At 46.4% G+C, this 25,709-nt stretch overlaps 1 protein-coding gene across 1 annotated transcript in view; it reads right to left on the minus strand.

Moving 5' to 3' along the window:
* MRPS34 (mitochondrial ribosomal protein S34) overlaps window positions 1-25,709 on the minus strand; it is a 60,002-nt gene that overhangs the window by 13,969 nt on the left and 20,324 nt on the right. The window contains exon 2 of the mRNA XM_086941243.1: window positions 10,013-10,055. Coding sequence (XP_086797369.1) covers window positions 10,013-10,055 — 43 coding nt within the window. The remainder of the gene's footprint in view (window positions 1-10,012; window positions 10,056-25,709) is intronic.

Raw genomic sequence — 25,709 nt, forward strand, 5'->3', positions numbered from 1 at the left:
ACGTCAATAGAAACGTCATTTACTACGGTTACATGCACTATAGATGCCTGGCGTCGCATAACCAAGAGGCTGGACTGCGCTATGCCATATTCTCCTCGGATGCCATTGACATATCACCCTAAGCTGGCACTCCTACAGGAACGCGGTTTCCAGTTGCTTTGTCGGCGCCTGCAGGGCACCTGTTGGGGCGACCTCTTCACCAATGGTCAGTTCAGTTCTGCTGACCTGTTTTTTAAATCTCATGTTCCTACCCCACTCGACACATTTTATTACATGCGACTACGCCAAGGGATGAAAGCGATTCTTCCTGACTTTCCTAAAGAACCGGAGACCCTTGCTCCCTTACACTTCCTACTGTGCTCAAATGGTATCGGTATGTATCGGCATGTTAGAGCATCCAGAACGGGGCAGGAGAGCTCGGCCCGGTCGCACTGGACTGCTGACCTGGCATCAAAGGTCACTGAAGACCAGTGGCTCTACTGCTGTGACCTTACGGCCCAGATCTCCGCCAGCTGCAGGCTTCGGATGATCCACTATAAGTTCCTCCATAGGCTGTATTATACACCTGTTAAAAAACACGAGTTCCGCCTGTCCGGTACTGATAGATGTGACCGTTGTCGTGCGGAGCACGCTGGATTCCTGCATCTGTCCTGGGAATGCCCCTTGGTCCACATATACTAGCAACAGGTGCATGCTGCCCTTGAATCCATGACCAAAGGGTCGCTCAGCTTTGATTCATGCTGATGCTTCTAGGACACACACCGCACCTCCTTAAGACACCTCCTTAAGACATACAGGAAACTCTTGGATATTGCACTGCTCCTTGCAAAGCGTAGAGTCGCGTGTAGGTGGGGCCGTGGCAGGGCGCCTAAGTTTAAGGATTGGCTTGCAGATCTGTTTCATTGTCAGGAACAGTCCATTATTTACGCCGAAACACTCCCGACCTCCAGTAAGCCTAAGGACATTTGGGGCCCCTTAACTACATATTTACTTGCACTTGGAGGTGAGGCTGATAACTCCTCTGAAAGAGAATCTCAGGCTGATGGTGATAGACGTGTAGACCTTACTTGGCCGACTACTTAGCACTATGTATTGGCACAACGTCCTATTGGAAACTATTTTCGCATATTGAACAGTTACTGCACTTGTGATTCCCTACTGCTTTACTACCTCCAATTGTTAGTTGGTTATTTTGGGTCTGTTCTCTGTATGTGTGGACCAGGTTCTGACGGATATTCTCATTCCGTCTGAATGCAAAAATAGGTTTTGCTATTTTGGTCTCTTTCCCATCATTTAAGATGTGCCAACTGGAATGAGAATATCCGTCAGAACCTGGTCCACACATACAGAGAACAGACCCAAAATAACCAACTAACAATTGGAGGTAGTAAAGCAGTAGGGAATCACAAGTGCAGTAACTGTTCAATATGCGAAAATTGCATTATTGGCAAGACACTGACCTACAACGACTACACTATAACTGCTAAAACTTTGAACAATTGCAGAAGTAGCAACCTAGTTTATATAATCTTATGCCCCTGCAAACTAGCTTATGTAGGAGAGACGGGAAGAGAGATAAGGTTGCGCTTGTTGGAACACAGGTCTGCACTTAAAACAAACAAAGAGAATGCCCCCATGGTGGATCACTTTAACAAATTACAGCATAAACATACAGACTTCAGATGGTTTGTAATAGAAAAAAATACGACATCCAAAAGAGGAGGCAATCTTGAGATTAAACGCAAAAACAGAGAACAGTGGTATATTTCCACGCTAGACACTGTCAACAGAGGCCTCAATACAAAAGAAGACTGGATGAAAATAGTGTCATAAGCACTCCTTGAGATATGACTCACGAAACTGCCTCTCATACTTAAATCTGAGTAGACAGAACTAGTGTATGCCGTGACCATCATGTGACTAGCAGAACAACTTAGTATCTCTCGTAACCAAAGAATACTCTCTTAATAGTGTATAGAGAGATCTGTGACCCCGTGTCAGCATTTAATTCCCCCTTTTTAACTTCCTTTTTGGGAAAAAAATCCGAGCGGCACCACATACTATGCACAATCAAAATAATATCGAGATAAAACGTGTGGTGTTTAGCCAAGAAACGCATTAAAAAGACCGTTTATTTTTGATCAATCTTAACCCGGACCTTTCACGAGGGGGTAATTACCCGACTCGAATACAGGTACAAAATTTGAAGCGAGTGACAGTCAATAAAAGAATACTACAGCTTAACAACAGCCAAAAAGAATAGAAAATGCACACTATGGGCTGTAGTAATTCAACCATAAAACATGTCCTTGTTTATTTCGAATAATAAAGTTCTTTCACGAGCAGCCGCTTTCCTTTTTAAAAAAAACAGACCAAAGCGGGTTAACTCAAGAATATAGATCCACCCTTTTAAATCACGTGATCTCCACACGAGATCAAAATGCGACGTCTAACGGGGCGTGCAAACATTTCCTCACTAGAGCGGTGATTGAAGAGACGCCACGAGAGTTAGCACCGGGAAAGCCAGCCGTGTGCACACACTAGGTAAGGACAGCTAATGGGGAACGGGTGTTTAGACTACAACAGGCTAAGTCTCCGTTACCAAGCGGAATTCTTAGTAAAACCCTTTTATGTTTCTTGTATGCAGCCACGTGCATTATTTTACCCGGTTGCTGGACAAGAACCCCAATTAAGGAACGAGATCGACGTATCTCGGGTAAGATTAAATACTAGATGCGGAATGGGTGTTTAGACTATAACATGCCAAGTCCCCATCACTAAACTGAATCCTTAGCAAAAACTTTTATTTTTCTTGCATGCAGCCTCGTGCACTATTTTACCCGGTAGCCGGACAACAACCCCATTCAGGGTACGAGACCTACGTATCTCGGGTAAGATGAAACACTTGATCTTGATCATAAGACACCGGGGTGATAAGTTAGACTACGCACCGGGTTCAAGCTGACGCAATGCGCTTTTCTCCATTTTTGCAGTAAAGAACAGCACCTAAAATAACTGTGAGACCGAAAATTTCAAACAAACATCGCACCAAGCGAGTTATAAGGTATTTCCGTTTTTAACCTTGTAGAGATCAGAACAACAATTGTCAAATATAAAGGGCACCATAATACGGTTTATTTCTGTTATCAACACAGGACCGCTTAAAACCTCCTACCGATGAAAAATACTTTTTATTGAAACAGACGAGTGTCGTGATAAAAACATCTTTCCAAACATTAAGGTGAATATAACTCGAAACTTAGCACATTATGCGATAAGTGCATAAGTGCAAGCTAACATCTAATTCGACACCGTTCTATTCATAGGTAGGAGAGGAAAGAAAAGCCAGGTGACTGTCACGGAAGCGAAGCTGAGGATCATTATACATGTTGTGGCCTCTTTACGAAAATTACAATCATTACGGTCAGTGAATTACCGCTGCCAGTGTGCATGGGTGACGCATGAATGTGGTATTTTTGACAAGAGAACGAGGAGAACATGAACCAAAAGGCAAAATGTTTTTTATAGAAACTAGAAAGAGTGAAGGTCTCTTCTAATGTAATTAGGTTTGGTAAATGAAGGGCATATCGCTTTGGGTGTAAAGATGTGGTTTTTAACTGGGAACACTTATGTGTAGCCATTCTGTTTTGTTTAAAAAAAAGGAACCCGTTTGATAGATGTTAATCTCGCAGTGTTAAACAATATGGATGGAGTGTAAAAAAGCTCTTCTGGATTTAGATACATAGATCTTTCGCCAGCATAATATGTTGTCCTGTGTTTATATTTTTTTCTATCATGATCGTAACTGGGTGCATAACCAACTTTGTGTATGAAATGCTTATTATCTCAATTGGGAATTGAGTAAAAAATAAGGCCTTAACACCACTGACAAACCCACAGAGATTATGAATTGTTGTTGTACCACCTTTACCATGATTTACAAAATAGAGCATAAACATTGGGTGTGTAGCCAAAATAGTCCTGTCAAAAATAGGAAAATGTGTAAAATGTAAAAGGGTTCTAATAGTTACATTTTATGTTATTTATGCATTAGGTTTTCTATCAACTTGTGGAGAATACGTATACAAACTGTCCTGAGAAAGGAAGCCATTATCATTTCTTAAGCTTCCGTAACGCGTCGACGCCAACTTCAAAGTCATATTCGGCATTGTCAACATTCTAACTGAACTAAAGGAATATTTTTCCTCGTAGTGTTGACAAATGATGGTCCGAAATGACAGACTAAAGACAGATATAAATGTCTCTTTAGATTAATTTTCTCCATGTCCACATTAGGTGGCTTTTAACTGTGCATTCCATTGTGTTTTTTATGTTTTTTAACTTTTACTTATTGATTAGTGTTGTATATTTTAGAATAAAGTGTATATTTTTTACAGTACTATTAGACTGGGTGGTTTTCCTTTCTGGCGAGTGTTTTCCCGTTCCACAAAAATGAATGGTATGAATGGTGTTTGAGAGTTGAGCCCTGACTTATGAGCAGGAAATAATATCTCCCACTGGGAAATCTTTTGTTTTACTTTTCAAGTATATTGGTGCTCTATTTTCCTTTGGGTTACTAAGAGCCCCTCTCTTTCCTTTTTACCTATGCAGATGCATGGCCAAGTATCTCATACATTCTGCTATTGTTTATTTTTCATCTACGTGGAAGTCCGACCTTCAATCCATGTATATATTTGCAATAAGTTGACCTGTGCTGCCTGTAAACTATTACTGTGGATATTGGACACTTTCTCGGACTACCATGTATTGTATTTAATTCAATACCTATCCCTCCTACATGTGATAACGCTTTATTGCCATGAAATGTCAGGATTGTCTGTAACGGGTGTTGCCACTACGTTCCATGCTACCAACCTCTGTTTTATATTGTAAAAACTATAAATAAAATTTAAAAAAAAATTATCACAATTATACACATACCACAAAAAGAAAATGTGACTGGTAAAGGCAAATGTGCAGTAGAGCGCTGTAAAAGGCATTTCTCCTGCTCTGCGGAAACAGCGCACTCAGGCGTTCACAGAAGATTTACTGTCATAGACACAATTCTGCCCCTTCAAAGGAAGGACATGTTCACTTCTGTTGGAAAAACACAACCTAAGAAACACAGTTTAAACCTCAGTGCAGTAAAGATGCAGTGTCAAGTATTTGTATTGTCTTGGGCACTTTGTTTCTCTTGTCATCAGGGTATTGCTCCCAGTTAGTATTTTACACTGCTACCATCGATCTATGTCGACAAAGATCCTATAGGATCCAGCCCGGTAACTGGAACCAGACCTTGGTTGGCTGCTCACTAATGTACTAAGAATTCACACATCAAGGGAGCTAGAGATTTTTTTGTTGTACACTCTACAAAGTGACACTCAAATCCACAAAACATGTGGCAAATTGGTTATTCCTCCTCTCTTTCTGGAATAACAAGACTGTGTCTAAAGAAAAACAAAAAGCAAAAGAGATTTGGATAGAAAGGCATTACCCACTATTCGTGGCATGCTTTATCACTGGCCAGTCCATCCCACAATGTTAAGAAGACACATGCCGGGAATGCTACTTCCAACATGAGAGCAGTGCTGGGATTGGTCTGTGCACAGTAGTCCGGCGCTCTAACAGAGACTTGGAGCCTGTGTTTTTTCTCCACCTGGCTGTACAACATAGCTCAGTGGAGAAAGGCCAAGTGTGCATGACGTTTTGGCCAGCTTAAGACGGTGGGTCAAACAGTCATGGGCACTTAGTAGTGCCCATCACCTCTTCTTCCCACTGCTCTTGCACAGAGTGCGTGGCCTTGCCCTATGATGCGCTCGCTGGCAGTCGCAGGCAAGAAGAAAAAATGTTTATGATAATAAAATTGGTTTATTCTCATTTTATTTTTCAAGTGTTTACCTCTGCTGCCATTAGGTGGGGTGACACTCCTCCGCCATAATAGAGGCGCCGCCCCTGGACGAGGCTTTTCTGGTTAAATCTTTTGCTTTTTGTTTTGTTTAGACAGTCTCATTATTGCAGAAAAAACGTAGGAATAAGCTTTTTCCGTACTATAAACAAACTTCGACCAAACTAATTATTTCATCCCGTTCCAATAATAAAATCTGCCTTTCAGATGATGAAGACTAATGACATGACTTTAGGAATAAAAGTTGCTTCCTTATACGTTAGATCCTTATTGAAAATAAAATCTGCCTTTCAGATGATGAAGACTAATGACATGACTTTAGCAATAAAAGTTGCTTCCTTATACGTTAGATCCTTATTGAAAAATAGGTCACATACAGTGTCTTTATGGAAATCATTACCTTTAGATCATTTTCTTGAAAGAAACCTGGATAGCCTTGAGCTGAAGAAGTGGAATCAGACAAATATGTAGGCATCTGTGTATGTATGATGAATTATCTGGAGAGTGTACCTATAGCTTCAGGGGGTTTCAAACAAAAGTCGGAGCACCGAGATGCGATTCAGAATTAATTTTGTTTTGCGAGACAGAATATTTATCAACTAATCTGCTGCAAATGTTGCCTAAAGAAGCTGCAGCCTAGGCATTATATAGCCCAAAAGCCTACAATTGATAGAAATCCCATGTGCCCAGTTTATTGAACAGAAGGACAACTCTTAAGAGTTATAGAAGTTAGAGACATTAAATGAAACCCCCCCCCCCAACCTACGGACACAACACTTTTCAATAGTTCAGCTAAAGAGTAAGGATCCTCATTCAGGTCAAAACCTTTGGATATGTTTTTACCCCCTCGGGGCGTGTTATGAGAAACCTTAATAAAAAGATTTAAACAAAAAAAACATTTGGATATGTTGGCCTGACTATTCAAGTATAAATGAATAGAAAGGGTCCACTGCCTTAGCGGTTGAAGTACCAGTAGACCGCACTTAGTTCCTTACTATGTAGTGCTCAAAAAGACCAGGATGATGAGCCTGATTCGGTATTCTAAGCTGTGCAGTATTACTGCACTCCTGCAAATTATTCCAGAGCCAATTTCTTCAGGTGTTAGTTGGAAGAATTTATGGGAGGAAAAAAGGAGGAAGATAATAGCAACGTTGTGAGGATTTCCATTGCTTTCACACGTTTTTCATCAATTTAAACTCACTGACTTAGAATGGAGAGAAACAATCGCCCTGGCTTAATGCTATATGTTATGGTAATTGAGTAACCAGGAGTGATTTTACCATATGGTCATTCTCTGAAACTCGAAATGAGGGCCTTGGCCTTTACCCTGCATTCGCCCCACCTCTTGATTCTCCTTTGAAAGCTGGCATTTTAAAATTTTAAATTGTTTTTACTGCCTGACTTCCTTACAGAAACTTACCTACTGCCTTATCCTCTTTAATAATTGGATTTGGCCTCATGTTATCAGTGGTGGTTGAGCTAGTCAACTTCCCCCTTTTCAAAAGTGATGTCCCACAACCCATAAAGGCCCCAGTGTGACCTCTGCATAAGATTCCTATTTTGGATGCTCCTTAGATGGTCAAGCTAAACGAAAGTAGTATTGCACAAGTCTTAATCCTGCCTCATACACGGTGGATTGGACTGGCTTTGCGGCTGATGCGAACCACATGATCTTCATGCAATTGCAGCAGCAGAGGAGCCTTGTGCGGACTGCTCTTCAGATCATTCCAGCTTTCTCCGAAAGCAGACTCAAAAGGAAGCTATGCCTTTTCATGTATTTCTAGTTGGTCATCGTCCTTATTGAGTGCTTCTGGGCTGTGCACTGCACCTTTGCTATATGCAGGGCAGTTTCCACAATACACACACTATGGCTCTAATTTAGAGTTTGGCAGGCAGCCCATCGTTTGGCGATGGTGGTAAAGGTCATTACCTCCAAGGCTTTGGTGGACTACCGTCTGCAATATTTAAAGATCTCTGCGGCCTGGCGGATATCTGTCTCTTCAAAAGGGCCACTACCACAGCAGCTCTTCCAAAGGCAAAATGGTCTGCATTGTGCTGAGTGAATGCAATATTTCACAGTTGCTCGGCAAAAATTTTGTTTAACTCAAACTCCAAAAGTGGGAGTTTGTTTTAATAAAACAAAATATAAATGACCCAGACATGGTGGAAGTTTTCTCCCAGGGTGCGTTGGGAGGCATTTTAAAGGTCGAGCTCAGGCAGTGCGCGTGCACTGTCTGCAAGACCTGTTGGATTTAATATAATTACTGTAGTCCCGCCTGCAGCTTAGGATAGGTTCACTCCAGCGTTGCTCAGCTCTGCTTCCTCCGTACTTGTGCAGCCGATACTTCACTCCCGTTTATGGCTGAGGAACACTGGCCAGTACAGTTTTCGTAAGCTGCCATTTGTTATCAGTTTTTCTGGATTTTTCTTTCACCCAGAATGTTAGTCAGTTTTGAAGCAGCCGCCCGTTTGTCACCATCTTTTTTCCCTGACCAAATATTAAACTGCTGTTTGTGCGCCACCCCTTTTTCAATTTTTAAAACAACGCATGCAAATCTCCATTTCTTTCCAGTCCATATTTTACTGTATCTTCCCTCCCGTCCCTTCTTTCCCTTCTTGTTGCAATGACACCTCCATGCTATACCAAAGCTTTAACAAGCAACTGCCGCCACCACTCACTTTACAATTTCCATTTACTAGACCAGGAGTTCCCCAGATGCAGTTACTACTGTAGTAACATATTTAGTGCAACCACTGTGTATTTACTTTTCCTTAGACAGTAGCATGAGTACCCCTTTAATCTAAAATTGGTAATTTCTTATTCTTAATCCACTAGACAGTGCTGCCAGCTGCTACTCTGGTCCCGTCTGAAAGTTCCCATTCTAAGTCCTCTAGGCAGTTAGCTGCCTCTCTGGTCCCAGTGGTAACTCCTCATTGTAAGTCCCTTAAGGAGTTCTGCTTGCTGCTATTCTGTTCCATTGATAATTCTACATTCTAAGTCCTCTAGTCAGTGCTGCAGCTGTGTCTCTGTTCCTAGAGGTAATTCCTCAATCTCAGTACTCTAGGAAGTGCTACTAGTCAATACTGATTTGCATAATGCAGTCGTCAATCTAGGGTAGAACAGTTGGCTAAAAATGAGTTGGAATGCAATCCAGAGAGCTCACTAGTGGTTTAGTCTATTAACAAACATTCCTCCCATCACTTTTCATGTACTAGAAAATTCGCCTATAAAAGAAGTCCACGGACCAATGGGGGAGTCGGGTAGGTAGTTGTATATTTTTTCCAATGACTAATGTTTTTCCTGAATAATACCAACAGTGCATATTATGGAATACGCATTTAAATGTCTTAAACTACAAACTGCAAAACTATTAACCTCATGCAGGAGTTAGACTCATTGGAACATCCATAGCAAAGTCGAAAGCGTAATATGTTCCCTCCCCTACAACTGACCCATAACAGGAGTAGTTAAAGATCCTGCCTAGGGAGAAACCTAAGCTTTCACTGTGCTTATAACACTGTATTGGTACATCCTTCAAGAATCTGAAGAAATATCTGCGCCAAACGCAGTCATGTTGAACGCGAGAATTTGATATTTTGCACAGACATTTTAAACTATCCATTCCATGCCAAGAATGTTCCATAATTTTATGAACCAAAAGAAAGATTTTGGTGAATACCTCCCTGTTGTAGTAAAGCTTTCAGGCTTGGCTAGTAAGAAAAATTGTGCAATCACTATTGGACGGAGGCAGGTAACGGTGAAAATAGCCTAGTAGGATGATGATTGGCCATGCAGCATGAGTGGTCACATATTTCTTTAAAAATCTTAAAGGGAAAACATTCTAATAGGCAGCAGCTTTTTCCCAAAAGCCACTTAATACTGCCAGAGAAAGAAAAAAAACACCTGTTGCTTCTGATTCTACACTACAGCTTTCTACAAGAAGGGACACGTTTTGTTCCAGCTAGGGAGAGCTCGCCTGCCTTTATACAACTGAGAAGAGGTGTAAAAAAATAGACTTTTAAACTTGACATTTTTAAATGCTTGCCTGGTCTTCATATGAAGATCAGGGCGCTTGAGTCTTGTGCTGCACCATCCGGCATACTCACCATTTTTTGTCAGGAACCCCCAGGCTTTTCCGTGGTCTAAATTCTATGAAGAAGAAAAACACAAAGAGCCGTATTATTTAAAAAAGAAATATCTGACACGTGAATATATTTGAGATTACCAACTTATATCTCCTGAAAGAAAAAAAGGTTAGGAACGCAGGATAAAGACAAGTGTAGTACTGAATACATTGTGCAAGCTCTAGATACAGCACAGTGTGTGACTACTCTAGTTGAAGTACACACAAGTCTGTCAACACACTGGACCATGATCTGTAAAGCTCTTCTACTCCAGTACTGGACCCCACACGGATGACTACATACGCCCATCAGTTCTGACCTTTTATTGAGGCCTACTTGTGAAGTACCCTCTCCTCATCTGCACTGAAAGAAGAAAGAAAACAATCACTGTATAACTTGTGTCAATAATGGTAAATGCCCCGTTTGCTTTGGAAAAATGTGGGTTCTCTGTATATGGCACATTTAAGATGACTGTGATATACATCAATATGTAGTCACCTGTTGGGAACAAGATTTAGACTACTGCAAAGGTAGGGCTCGGAAAATCCACTGGACTGCTCGCATTTGCGAGCTAAATTTAACGAGGGCGAGCTGTTTTTAGGTCCTACTCGCCCTTTCTGGCGAGTAGGAAAACAAACAAACTTTTGTCCTCTGTCTGTGAAAACGGAGCAAATATGACAAGATAAGATTTAAAGGCATTTTTATTGCTCACAAAGTTAATGAGCATCTTGTCACATTTCCTCCCCTTTCAGAGACGGAGGTCAAGTAGGTTGCAGTTAGGTCAAGAAGATTGTTCACGGTAGTAGTCCTGCAGGACTAGTACCATTTTTTTTGATTTTTCGAGCCCTGAAAGAAATCTAGATTCAACCTTTGCTATGGGAGGCCATCATGGGCTACTACAGCAATGTCACTATACTCGAAGGCATATTATCATGGTTACCTATTATGCATACATGTAAAGTGTGGGCCACTTGAAACTTAGGTAATCACATTGTAAATCACAATGCATTTTTTAAAGACACCCCAACTTTCACATGAAGCTCATGAGCGGTATGGCAAGCATTCATGAGTTGCATTTGAAAGTAAAGGCAGCTATGGACAATATGCGGTCATTAAAAACCTATTAATTAAACTACGTGTGTTCTTAAGTCAACAGATGTCCTCGAAGCAGAGCTTCGTTATGGATCACATCAGGCCAACTAGCCACTGGGACCCAGTGAAAAACGAATATTGGGTGAGGACTATGGAGCTGTGTTAAGGGATGAACACGCGAAGGCACACACCCCTAGACTTCCAGCCTGACTTAAGCCCAGAGGGAAGGCTCCCAATTTTCTTGTAAACACTTACAAAGTAGTAGTAGTAAATCTATATTTCGGATTAAAAATCCATAAAGCACACAAACTTAGCACAGTTATTGAGATTGAAATAGTTTAATATCCACAAACATTATCTAACAATCAACTACAGTATTCAGTTAAGTATTACCAAAACTTAACTGTACACAATAATTCATATTTTAAATTCCTGCAGAAAAGCATTCCATACTATATTGATAAACACAAATAAAAATATAAAATTAGAAGCAAACTTTCTGGCTTATTACTGCACTTTATGAAACTCAAACCCAGGAGAAGTAAAGTTTTGTAGTAACCGGATAACTGTTTTAAATATGCGGGTCCAGGCTAGTTCTTCTAAAATGTCCAGTTTTGTGGTATTGCTTTTCTTACCATGTTCACTTGCACTTTCTCCATCGCGTTTTAACATTCTGGTCTGCTGCTATTCTGTTGCACTTTTGATGCTACCTTGCACTTTTTATTAGGCCCCTTATTTACTGTTATCAATCTTGATCTCAAAGTGCATTAACATATTATGATGGTAACTGCAGCACCCAATCTGGTTTGAGGTAATCTCACTTGTTTGAACCAAACTTGGTATCTTCACGTGCTGCTATTCTATATTTGCACCTCTCATCAAGCACTTCTTTTATTGCCAAATTAAGGCACTGTGTTCCTCTGCACTTTGTACTTTCCATCCAGTAGTTTAACAAGCATCCTTATTCAGCGCAGCTTCATGCGTATGGCATAGTCTTGCCATGTGAATTACTGGGTCGTAATGCACAAACAGCATGCAGACTTTTAGAATGCCAAATGACCACATGATTTTGCATCTAATTTAGTCGTGGGCCGAATAGTAAATTTTAAATGCAGTGGTATCTACGTACATAAAAATATTTGTACTGGGGACTTGTTTGTGGACTTCTGCTCGCTATCCCACAGATTTCCTGCTCTGCCGTACAGACATTTTACTTCCTGTTGGTGAAGGATAGCAATAGAAAGTTCATTATTTATTTATACAGTACTTGGCGGGAAAAGCTGCCCCTACAATGAATGCTTTTGACAAAGTATTGGTCACCCTTTTTCTATAGCCCATTTTGGAACTAAAAGTAATTACTGGCCCTGCTACTCTCCCGGATATGGAACCGCACGCAACACCAGTATGAATGTTTCACTGATGTTCATGTTGTCATCATACCATGATCAAGTTGACGCTTCCACAGAACGTTATCTACCGAGGTATGATGGTTGGAGAGTCAGTTGCCGACTGTTTCCAACTATGGCACCCAGGACCCCGATCCGGGATAAATATTCTTTTTATTCTACATTTTCTATGCTAATTTCATTTATATTGCTCTCTATGAGTAAATGTTTCTTGGTGCTGTAGAGCAAAGCAACAACTAAAGAAAACCGGTAAAAATAAAGAACCACTGGAAAAAACATCAGGTCTAGCCTATGTGAGAGCTATTGGCTTTGCCGATGTCTTTTATCCATGTGGCAGAGCAGCATAGTTAGAATTGATAAAAAAAAGTAGAACTACAATGCAGCCAGCACTGGTTATGTCATATTACTTTTTTTAGGCTGATCAACAGGGGTGAGGGGGGGGAAGGACAGGAAAGGAGTAGTATGGATGACAATTGTTCTATTTTGAAGGTAGGGTAAGATCAGTCGAGAGCATTCCCCTCTATGACAGCTAGGTAGAGTCTTTGGATTAGAGTGTCAGTCAACTGTGTCGAAGGAAACGGACAGGTCCTAGAGAAGTAATGCAGCGACCCAGCTGTGGTCTACAGTGTTTTTAGGGTCAACCCAGATGCCGATGAGGGCAGATTCTGTGTCTATTCCTGGACAGAAATCCTGTTTGGAAGTCGGAAAGTATGGCGTTATCTTAAATAAACTGAGACATCTGGGTGAATGCTGGCCTATCCGGTTAACCAGAAAAGGTAAATTTGTAAATCGGTCTGTAGTTGTTTGGGTCTTGTGGGTCTAGGTTTGATTTCTTTAATAATGGGCAAATGTTCTACTTTTTTAAGACTTCTGGAAAGATTCCTCTAGTTAAAGAGTTACTGATCATTCATCTTACTGGTGAGACAGCAGAGGTAGTCAAAAGTATGTTCTTGGAGGTTTGTGGTGGAAAAGGATCCGAAAGGCAACCAGCTGGCCTGCTTGCTTAGACAACACCCATAGGTTCATTTTGTGATAGTTGTTTGAAGGAATGCAGACGCTGGGTTAGCCTAACCTTGGAAGGGTTTGTTGGAAATGGTTTGTTGCTAGTGGGTTTCCTCTGTTTTAAATAGGAGTCCAAAATGTCTACTTTGGTTTTGTGATCATTTGCCAATTTGTCAGAAAATTCTTGAGTAATGGGATGAGTTCCTTCTGTTCAATTAGGTGGAGGAGATGGTGGTTGACAGTGAGTTGGTGAGCGGTTTTATTTTTGTAGAGTAGCTTTGTTGGGGATGCAAAGGTATGAAGAGGGGCATGTCCTTTATTTTGTTTGCATCTGTTTAGGGAGGAAGGTGTATTTTTTTAGGGGTGGTGGTGGAGCATGTGGGTCATGTTTTGAGGCTCTGAATTGTGAAATGGATGAGAGATATGTTCATGTTTGCGTAGTTGTTCTTGTCTTCCTATTCACACCCTCCCCCACCCCTCAACTGAAAACAGCCATGTCCTGGTTGTGGAACGATGTCCTCGCGCTTACTTCCTGACAGACTGATATGGCTGACATTATGTTCCTTTCGTGAAATGTAAATGGCCCCTAGACCATATTAAGCAAACAGCTGTCCTTCGCTATATGAAACATATGGCCCCAGCAGTATTCATTCAACAAGAAACACACCTACTGGGTATCCAATGCTCATTTCTGGGACAATATGGCTATATCATAGGTATCAATTGAAAAAGGGAAAGAACAATCGCACTCCTAGTTAATCCTGGGTAATCTGGTAATCGGGTGTATGTTGGTGCTATTTGAGTACTTCCTTCTGGGTCAAGAAAGATGAAAATAATTCACTGTAGCGCTACTCCTACTCGGGATAGCGTCCTCAAATACACACAGAGAGAACTTCCTTAGTTTGTTTGATGTTTTTCAAAATAAAGTTTTATTGAAATTTAATTTCCAAACTCAATTGCATTATTTCAATGTTGATTTCACATTGGTTTTGATATTGTCTTCAAACACTTTTTAACATGGCCCAATGCATTTCAGGCAATTCACCTATCAGGGGAATTTCACACTGTTGAGGAAAAATACACATTTTTATTTTCTTTCAATTCAGAAACAATGAAACTAGAATAACCTTATATCCCTGTATGCACATTTGTATCAGTATATATATTATAACATAAAATATTCCTTTGACCCAACATTACAATACAACTTGCTGATGGTTCATTCGGTATTGGTAACAGATTTAGTGCAAAAATTGTTTGGACCCCAGTATTTTACGGTGAACTCTGACAGTATTAGGTGTATCCTGGCACCGAGTGAGAAAGTGTTGCTATCCCAAGTTGGAGTAGCGCTACAGTGAGTTATATCATAGGTATCACCAGAGGGCTCAGGGGTGAGACTATCCTCCTAGGTAAAATCCTTCCTTGGACAACCCCAAAGACACACCTGGACCCCGTTGATCGGTATGTTGGACTGGAGGGGCCCCTGGAAGCTTAACCTTCTCAGTGTCTACACGCAGCGCATTTGGGGTTTGTCGACTGGTGCTAGCGGGGTTATCTCAGGGCCACATAATTGTGGCAGGCAACATAAATGTTGCACCCGACGTTAACATCGACAACAGAAGGTCCATCGCCCTACAGGCTAACAGGCTAACTATGACCAACATTCTACAGAACTGCATCAATGCTTTCGGACGTATGGAGGGCATGGTACTCACAAACCTGAGAATACACTCACATTACGGCAGCCCACAGGGCACTATTACTTATTGACCTTTTCCTACTGCTTGCCCCAGAGGGGCTACAATTTGTCATGGTAGACATCCTTCCTTGTGGCATCTCTGATCACTCCACAGTCCACCTCCATCTGGGTTTTCCAAAGTCCAACAGATGAGGGTGAGGGGGATGAGGGGTTGAGGGTGTGAGGGTGTGAAAATGACCAAAACCAGAGGGTCCAAGTGATAAAGTAAAAGAGTGGACATTAAGAGAAAACCAATGTCCTCTTCAGGTGACTCACATCATCGAAGGTAGTGAAGTGTCATAAATAGTGAGCTTTATAAGAGCACCTGGTTAGATCCATTGTATCCCTCCCATCGGCAGGATCTGTATAGGGGGTAATGGGATAATTATTACTAGCAGGAACGTTGCAGGACTAAAATCAAAGGGGAACGTTATGGGCTGGTTAAATTTTATTAATAGCTACGATATTCATTGTTTCCAGGAAACTTGGTGCCGGGAAGAAGTAAACTATGAAGGTTTTGTCTCTTACCATTTGCTGGCACAGGGGAATGGGCCAGGTAGAGCCAAAGGTGGCCTATTAATTATAGTTTCTATTAAACGCCCGATTATTGAAAAAAGTATATCACTGTTGGTGCACAAGCCCAGATCCTTTGGTTATTAGAGGGTCGTGACCATAACATTCTTCTGGTAAATTATTGCAATAATATTTTCGATAGCTCCAGGGTAGTAGTCGTTGATGAATTGGCTAGTACTGTTGAGAATTTAATTTCAGATGTAAATGTTTCTTTTGATTTTATCTGGGTTGGTGACTTCAATACCCCACTATGTGAAATGCCAACTGGGAAAATATGTGGATTTATAGATGATACTGGCATGGATGATCTACATTTTGGTCATAACCGCTGTGGAGAGGCATTAAATAATTTTTGGGGATGTTATAACCTGGAAATCCTGGGGTTCCTAAAAGATGAAAATGGCCAAATCATCCCTACATTTAAGAATTGGTGCTCCAGCTCAGTTATTGACCATGGGATCGTCTCTTCTAATGTTACATCCTGTTGTGCCTCCCCTAGGATTGAAATATCTACCCTAAGTGAACATAATTGTATAATTTTGAAAACTACTTCATGGAGTAACCATTTTGTCAATGTGGGTACCATAGTCTCCAATTTGGAACCCCATAGACCCAATGGAGTCCGTTTCAGATGGGTAGGCAAAAAAGCTACCAAATTAACCGGCTCTATTGTCAGGAACTGCATGGGTGAAATTTCTCTCATACTTGACAAATGTACTGACCATAAACACGTTTTTATCTGCTTTTAATGACATTAATAAATCTATTGAGGTCAGGTTCACCAAATTTACAGGGGGCCAGCGTAAAAATAAACCGGCCTGGTTTGATCACTTATGTACCAGGCTACTAACTGAATTAAAACATGCTCTTGCCAAAAAGCCCAGGGACTCCGACTCTGTAATAAAATTAAGACGAGAATATAAGTTTGCCTTAAAGCAAAGGAAGAGTGAGCTACAGCAGATGGCGTGAGATTCTCTTAACCAGGCTGCCGAGTGCTTCAACGGTACTTTGTTTTGGGCTACTGTGAACTCTCCCTTCCTTAAGGGTGAAAATCTGCCAGAGTTTTTTTTTTATTTTTTTTATTTTAAAAACTTTATTTTTGTCGCAGACAATGATAGTATATAACAGTTGCGCCGACAGTTATAAAAAATCAACGACATTATGGCCAATAACATACTGCTGTGTACACGGCCCTTCAGCCCACAACCCGAAGGCCGGGCGGCGATAGGTGGTAACAAGGAAGCCAGGTCTTGGGCCTAGCCATGTAACTGCGCGGCAGGATATTCTGATCCGCTTTTATTTTTTCTTTTATACAGATTACCCCCCAACTCCCCAATGGAGCCCTCCCCCCAAAACTTTGGCATTCGTGACTAAAACATGTGTACACAGGTCGTTCACCTCATTATGGCACTTCTATCGGCAGAAAAAGCAGCGATCATTACGCATATTAGGCATGAAACTTGCAGATACCAAGACACAATTCCTCTCAGGTGTATCCTACATGTGCGTGTGCGGTCAGACACTCCCCTGACTCACTGCCCATCCTCACCCTCCCCACCACCCTCATCCTCAGACCCTGTGTCCCCGGGGGTGAACAACTCCGCACTTGTTCCATCCGAGTCCTCGGCTGCCTCTCCCACCTCTCGCATCATTCTCCACGCAAGCAGGTCGTCCTGCAGCTTCTCATCCCTACGCACTGTTTGCATAAAGGTTTCCTCCGCCAGGGTCCATTCCCCCACATCTCTAAGCCACTGTGACATCTCCGGGGCCCTCTGTCCCATCCATGTGATGGCCACCCTCCTCCTTGCCAGTACTAAAAGCAGTTGCAACATCTTGTAGGACAAATTACACTTCCTGGGCTTGGGGACTAAGGCTAACAAGCAGTGAAGGGGGGTCAGCTCCATCCGGAGGTCAGTAACCTTATGAATGTGTGCCACTACTGATTGCCAGAAGGTGCGAACCAGCGGACACTCCCACGCCAGATGAAGGAATGACGCACCTGACGCGCCACACCTAGGGCAGTCATCGCGCTTGTCCGGGGCAATACGCTTCAAGGTAACCGGAGTCACATAAGTTCGGTGTAAAAAGTTAAAGTGTGTCAGTGTGAACCGTGCATTGCACGACACCTTCCGGGTGAGGGTACCGATGCGCTTGCGCTGTGCCGGGTCCAGCACAGTTCCCAGGTCAGCCTCCCAAGCCGCCCACGCCGGGGGCACCGGCGGGGTGGAGTCCAGCCGCATGGCCGAGTACAATAGGGTTATCAGCTTCCTGCCCCTACCACAGGAAAGGATGACATTGAGGGTATGGGACACAGAGGGCGCATCCGGGAACTGCGGCCAAGTGTCTCGAGCCAGCGCATGGAGGCCCCTGTACTGTAGAAATTGGCCCTCACCAAGACCGAACGTCTCCGTCGCCCGTTCGATAGATAGAAACGTGTCGTCCGGGTAGAGATCCGCCAGCAGCTCACACCCACCCGCTCTCCATTCATGGAATGGCATGTGTACCTCCATGTCCACCACTGGGGCCATAATCCATATCGGCAATTCCCTGTGGAAGGGGGCCCTCCGTAGGACTTTTTCCACCACACGTTGCCAAATGGCTGCGGTGTGGCGCACTATATACGGCAGTGTCGCGTCCGCTCCCCTGCCTCGCATCAGGGCCATCTGTACTGTTCTTTCATCCGCGCTCCCCGCGAGGAGCCGTAGTTCCCAGGTGTCCGCATCCGCGAACCACCTGGCCGCTGGCAACAGCTGAGCCACATAGTAATAGAGGTCGAATCTCGGCGCCTCCAACACCCCCTCCTCCCAGCTCCGGACAACCGTGTGTAAAGCAACCCTACTACGCCTGCCCGCCCAGAGTAAGGACGTAAGGAGCGTATTGAGAGTGCGGAACAACCGCGGGGGAAGTGGGCACAGTGAATTCTGCAACACATATAGCACTCGCGGCAGCATCACCATTTTCGCCACTGCCAGTCGTCCCATCAGGGAGAGAGGCAACGTGTTCCAGAATGCCACCGACTGTTGTAGGGACCGCACCACCCTGTCCGCATTGCGGGCCAGCAATTGTTCGTCCGACGACGCCACCTGTATCCCCAGATAGCGGAAGGCCTCCAGTTCCCATCGCAGCCCCAGGTGTGGCAAGTCCCCGCGTGCGTCCACATCACATCCCGCTAGGGGGAAGACCAGGGACTTCCCTGCATTGATACGCAGGCCCGATGCCGCGCCAAAACGGTCCAGTATCTGAAGCAAAACCGGTAGCGCTTCCTGCGGAGATGTTAAATAAAATAGAGCATCGTCCGCATACAAGGACACGGTATGGACATTACTCCCCACCTTGATTCCCCATTGGGCCATCGTGGTGCGGACTTCCACCGCCAATGGCTCAATTGCCAGGGCGAACAGGAGTGGCGAGAGGGGGCATCCCTGGCGGGTGCCTCTCCCCAACGCCCAGTCCTCCGAGCGTGCGGCCCCAAGTTTGACTCTGGCTCGAGGCGCCCGATACAGTATCTGGATCCACTTGCGAAACACGGGCCCCAGTCCCACCCGTTGAAGCACCTCCGATAGGTACCCAAAGCTAACCGTGTCAAATGCCTTGGCCAAGTCTATTGAAACCAGGACCTGGGGGTCCTCCCTACCGCGCACCTCATGCATAATATGGGTTAATCGCCGTAGATTCATCGCGGTGTTGCGTCCGGGGATGAACCCACACTGGTCCTGGTGAACCAATTGGACCATGTACGGCGCCAACCGAGTGGCTAAGAGTTTGGTCAGGATCTTGACATCCGTGTTAATCATTGTGATAGGGCGGTACGCCGCAGGGTCATATCCATCACCTCCCGGCTTTAGAAGCATGCAGATCTCACCCTGGTACATTGTGGGTGGAAGAGCGCCCTCCTCCAGCGCCGCATGAAAGACCTGGAGGAGGAGGGGGCCAAGGACATCCCCGAATGCGTGGTAAAACTCGGAGGGAAACCCGTCTCCCCCCGGGGATTTCGCCGTCGGTAAGCCTGCCATCGCCACCCGCACCTCGTGGAGTGTCAAGGCCCCATCTAATTCCTCCGCGGCCTCTCTCGGAAGGGCCGGGAGAGTCACTCCTCGGATGTAAGACTGATAGGATGCCTCCGTGACCAGCGGATCAGCCGTATACACCTGCTGCAGGTGTGTTTTGAGGACCCGCAATATACCTGACTCCGAATGGACCATGACTCCATCAGGGCCCCTCAGGGCCGCTATCTGAACCGGGGTCGCTTCCTTCTTCAAAATCCAGGCCAATAACCGTCCGGATTTGTCCCCCTCCCTGTGGAGGCGCTGTCTAAATTGACCCAGCGTGTATCTGTTGAGGCGCGTAAGTATATCATGCACTTGCGCCTGGGCTTCCCGCTCCAGGGCTAGTTCTGGGTCCCCAGGGTTCGGTGAGGCCTGCCGAGTCCGCAGGGAGTCTTCGGCCTCTCGCAGTTCGCGGGTCAGCTGTCGGCGGACTCCGTAGGTGAGAGCCATGCATTCACCCCGCACCACTGCCTTCAGAGCCTCCCATTACATCGACAGGGGCACGTCGTCTCCCTCCCAATTCAGGTCTACGTAAGTAGTGAGTGCAGTCTGCACATGATCTCTGCCCAACGGGTCCTGTAGGAGGTCCGCGGGCATCCGCCATGTACGAGGGTGGCAAGGCTGGTCGACGTCCTGCGTAGCGCACAACACCGGGGAGTGGTCAGACAGGAAGCGGGCCAGGTGGGTGACCTGTAGGGCGTACGACGCATCCATATTTGCGGCGAGGACCCTATCTAGCCTGCTATGGGTATCGTGTGTAGGGGTGTAACAAGTGTACAATTTCTGTGACGGGTGACTGACGCCACACATCTACCGCTCCCAAGTTTGCCATGACCTCGCGCAGTCTCGCCGTCATGCGAGGCTTCGTCCCCGCTCGGGGAGGATGCCTATCCAGGACCGGGTCCAAGACGCAGTTGAAGTCCCCGAACCACAGGAGAGGGCTGTCCACGTCCGACACTAAGACGTCTTGCATTCGTGGGTAGAAGGTCGCGTCATCTACGTTAGGCGCATATGTATTAAGTAGCGTAAGGTCCCTGCCATTCAACAGCACCCTCAGCAGCAGGTACCGACCCTCAGTGTCCGCCTCCGCATACTGTACCGCGAGGGGGACTCCGGGCGCTACCCAGATCAAGACCCCACGTGCATACGTCGAAGAGGAAGAATGGAAGACCTGACCCCTCCATTTTTTAGCAAGCTTTTGCGCCCCCTCCTCATCCAGATGCGTCTCTTGCAAACATGCAATCGATATGCCATGCCGCCGAAGGAAGGATAGGACCCTATATCGTTTGGTACAAGTGCCCAACCCACGCACATTCCACGTTAAAAGTTTGTACCCCATGTTTCCTGTAAGTGCCCAGCCGGGCCATGCAGTCTGCTGCCAAAATACCGCCTCCTAGGGGCCTGAACAGTGATACACATGATGCCTATACCAACATTTTTAAACAGTTTCCCCCCCTCCTCCCACCCCCCCAACATTGCAACATCAGCAGAACATCTCCCCCCTCCCCCGCCCACGAGCAGGATAACGACAACAACCCAACCTGTCAACCCGCCCTTCCCCCGCTGGTGCCAGGACGTGCACAGCCTCCCCACACACCCCTCACAACCCATCACACACTCACACAACTATTAACTGCATACACCCCCCCCCCCCCCAGCTCCCCGCATGACCCGATGCATGTATTGAATTCTCCCGGCTCCGGACCAACTGTAGTCGACCATACAGGACCAATTCCAACAGTTGTACCCCCGACTCCCGAACATTAATCAATTCCCACACCGTAAGTCCACCGGCCCCCCTCTCCCCCCCCTAAATGCAATGTCTGGTTGCTCCTGGAACAATGTCAAACCAGTGTCCACCCATACTCCTCTCCACCCCGGGAGCCACAGCAGCCATCCAGAGATAAAGTATATACGGCTCCTACATCACCTCAGGGCGGGCCATTCACCTCCAGGGCCCCAGCTCCCCCAGTTTCCTGAATCACCAGGTCCGATGGTGTCATGTCCTGCACCGCAGCTGGTATCGTGTCTGGGACCAGGATTTCCGTAGGTTCCGGCGGGTTTTGAGACTCCGCCCCGGCCCCCTGTAGCAAGGGTTCCAGGAGCATTCCTCCGTCAGCCCCAACCGTGATTCTAGGTTCCTCAGCGTGTTCCGATGTAGAGCGTCGTCTCCGTCCGCCTCGGGGCCTCCGCTGTCGCTGGGGTCGGCTCCCCCATGTCTCCTTGGATCCACCACGGGCTCCCGGTGGAACCCCGGCTCCCCTGACCTCCAACCATTCCCACACCTCCTCCGGGGATTCAAAGAAGTGTGCCTTGCCCTGTGCCAGCACCTTGAGTTTGGCGGGGTACAGCAGCATGTATTGCAACTGCATCGCCCGGAGCTTCTGTTTAACCCCCAAAAAGGATTTCCTCATCTCCTGAACCTGGTGGGTATAGTCTGGGTATATCGAAATCCGGCTATTTTCAATGGTTAGGTCCGGTTTTTCCCTCGCCGCTCGCAGGATGCAGTCCCGATCCCGATAATTCAATATCTTGGCGATCAGAGCTCGCGGCGGGGCCCCCGGCTGCGGCGGGGGAACCAGGGCCCGGTGAGCCCTTTCGATGACAAACACTTCCGAGAGACCCTGCGGGCACAGCTTCGCTCTAATCCATGTTTCCAGGAAACGTTCAGGATCTCCCGCCTCCATCCTCTCCGGCACCCCTAAGACTCTAATGTTGCTGCGACGCGCCCTCCCTTCCGCGTCCTCAGCTCTCCGTTCTAAGGCACCAGTTGTCGCTGTAAGGTGTGTGACCGTCTTCCGGAGAGAGGCCACCTCCCCCTGTAGCTGCCGGATATTGGCCTCCGCGACTTTGTCCGCCACCTTGCGGAGGTCCGTCCGCAGGAGATTGACGTCGATGGAGACTGTTTCTATTTGCCTCTCCAGCGCCGTGTGGGAGCCCTGGATAGCCTTTAGGAGTTCCGCACGGGTGGGCTCACCGGAGCCCCCAGGATCCTCATCCTGGCCTGATTGGCGTGTAATCCGTTGGGGCTGCAGTCTCTGCGTGGTATACTGGGTGATCGTGTTAGCCTGAGACGATCGGGACGCCCTGTCCTTACGCATCTTCGGGTTGATCCCAACGCAGGGATGGCTTTAAAAGCAGCAGCAAGCCCAATCTCGCCTCCACCCAGTCTGTGAAGAGTTCCGTGCGGAGTCGCGCTCAAGCACCCAGCCTTGCACGGTCAGTCCGGCTTCCACACTCCCCCAACACTCCTGTTACAGGCAAGGCCCAGAGAGTGCAGGCACCGTCGGGAAGCGTCGTGCCCCAGCAAGGAGAAATCCGGGAACCACACCACGCCAGCTGGGTGGCGTGGTCTCGTCAAGGTTCCCTGTGGCCCCCAGTGAGTGCGGCGCTGTGTCCCCTCGTCCAGCCGGGCTCCACAGGGAGGAGGCCACTCCACTCTCCACCCCCGGCTAGTATGGGCTGAGCAGTTTATGCGCCCTGATCTCCCCGCTATCAGTTAGGAAGGGGGGGGGGGGGGGGGGGTCCCCCAGGCGCCCCATCTCGGCTCCGCAATCTGGAGTCCAATCTGCGCCCCTCGACCAGTGGAGTCCTCAGCGGCCCAGGGCCCCCGCCGGTAATCAGTGGGGGGGTCTTGCGCCCCTCCCCCCCTGTGCTCCAGGATGCAGAAAGGCCCGGGAGAACTGTGCCGGCCTCGTGTGATCAGTCAAGGGCTCAGCGTTCGTGACTGCGCCGGTCACTCCGCCTGTCTGTGCTCCTCTGAGCCCCCAGCCCGCTCTCACCTCACGGCCACGCAGCTGCTACTTCTGGGACCTGGGCCTGCAGGCGCCGCCGGTCACTCCGGTGTCCACGGTCCGACGACCGACCCCAAGATGGCGGCCCGGTGGGGGAGGGGCATGCTCCGGTCCTCCGCTCTCCAGTCGGTCCCCCGCTCCGGGGTGGTAGACCCTCGTCCAGGCCGGCAGCCGCACAGTCAGGCAAGCGCACGCCGAGGCGTCCCCACGGGTTCCGACCCCCTTGTCCGCCAGCCGGTGCTCGTGGTCATCTGCACCTGGGCCGAGCTTTCTCCAGGGACGTCTCTCGGGCCGGCACCGTCCGCTGCTCCTCCGCTCACGGCTCCGCCCCCCGGGTCAGCGTCCAGGCCCGGGACAATCTCCTCAAGTCCCCCGCCGGCCCACCGAAGCACTTCAGGCTATGGCCACTCCCGGCCGACCAGGCCCAGACCACGGGCTCGCGTAGGTGAGGCGGCCGCTCTCCAATTACCGGGGCTGCTCCGCGGCCACTCCGTTATTTCTGCCAGCCGAGATTCGGCCAGACTGGTCCCCGCACCTTCCGTAGTACGTCCGGTCGCTCAGGATGGCACACCGGAGCCTGGGCAGGATTATCCACAGGATTTTCGGGTCCGCAGGACGGGAGCTGGCAGAGCTCACGTCCTGTCGGCCATGCTGCTTGGCCACGCCCCCCCCAAAATCTGCCAGAGTTAACATCTAATGTCCCGAGTGATGATTGGAGTGTCCATTTTTCAGAGATTTTTTATTCTAATCGTCGCTTGGATACGGACCAGAGAAGGTGGGAAATCCTACCCCTGGATATCACAGTTAGCAAGGTAGAACTTGGCATACGGGCAAGTAAGGGGGGGGGAAAGCCCAAGTACCCGATGGAGTGCCCATCGATGTCTATAAAGCAGTGCCGGAGTTGTGGAGTCCTCTTCTGGCTATTGTTTTTAATGCAGCAGTATGTACAGAGGCCCAGGAAACATGGGGGGAATCAATTATTATTCCGATACACAAAAGGGGAAGTAGGTCTGAGGTGAAAAATTACCGCCAGATCTCTCTTCTTGACTCCTCAGTCAAAACTGTATATGAATTTTCGTGCAACCAATTTAAAACCGCTATTTCTTAAGTATGGCGTACGTACAGTTATGCAGGCTATCAGTCTCATTTTAACTTGCAACATGTCGATGTCTGTTTTTTAACTGCCACGTTTTTAATTCAGTCTGTAAAAGTTAGGAAAAGTATGTGTTTTTAAATTATTGTGTCTGTTATATTCTGGTAGCTTTCTTATAATGTAAATAACTAATTATTATGCAATGTATGAACTTTGTGCTTTTATGGTCATTTTTTATGCACCGAATAAAGCTTCATGACTTGACTTGACGAGCACCTTGTTACACCCTGGTTGAAGTCAACACAACTGCCTTCTTTGCATACCCCATTTCAGATAAAGACAAAGATGCCCATGACTGGGCCACATATACTCCAGACGAGTGTACCCAAACAAGAGAAGAAACCATTCTAGGTAGTGTTTTTATTTTGTAGATGGGTTTTCCACAATAGATTAGGTCACAAAATTGAGACACACAGGTGCAGTAGTGGTCAAAGCCATGTAGCACGACTCTACAGATATAATGCAGATATCAGACCAGATAATGTTGCCAGTTCATTACTTAGCTCAAGCTGCTGAACTAGTAGCTTTAGTGCCAGCCCTTATACAAGGTGAAGGGGAAGCATTAACAGTATACTTTGATTTAACCTATGTCACCACGACAGTGCAAAATACCCCCTTGACAAAACACATACCACAGTTTTGTTAGCTAGCGAAGCATTGCCATCTTCAGGCTCCTAGGAAACCTCTAGACACTTTACAGAAACGGCTCACTTGTAACCAAGAGAAATACAAACATCCAGAGAATGAGAAATAGTTGTAGGAAGCAAGGGGATGCACACAGACAGGACTAGATTTAATATACAGATATCCACAGGAAAGCCGACAAACCCAAAGTCTTATTAATGATAGCTCTAAACCAGCTACGCTTCTTTCAC

This window comes from Lissotriton vulgaris, chromosome 10 (genome assembly GCF_964263255.1).
Source record: "Lissotriton vulgaris chromosome 10, aLisVul1.2, whole genome shotgun sequence".
In the NCBI taxonomy this organism is placed as follows: Eukaryota; Metazoa; Chordata; class Amphibia; order Caudata; family Salamandridae; genus Lissotriton; species Lissotriton vulgaris.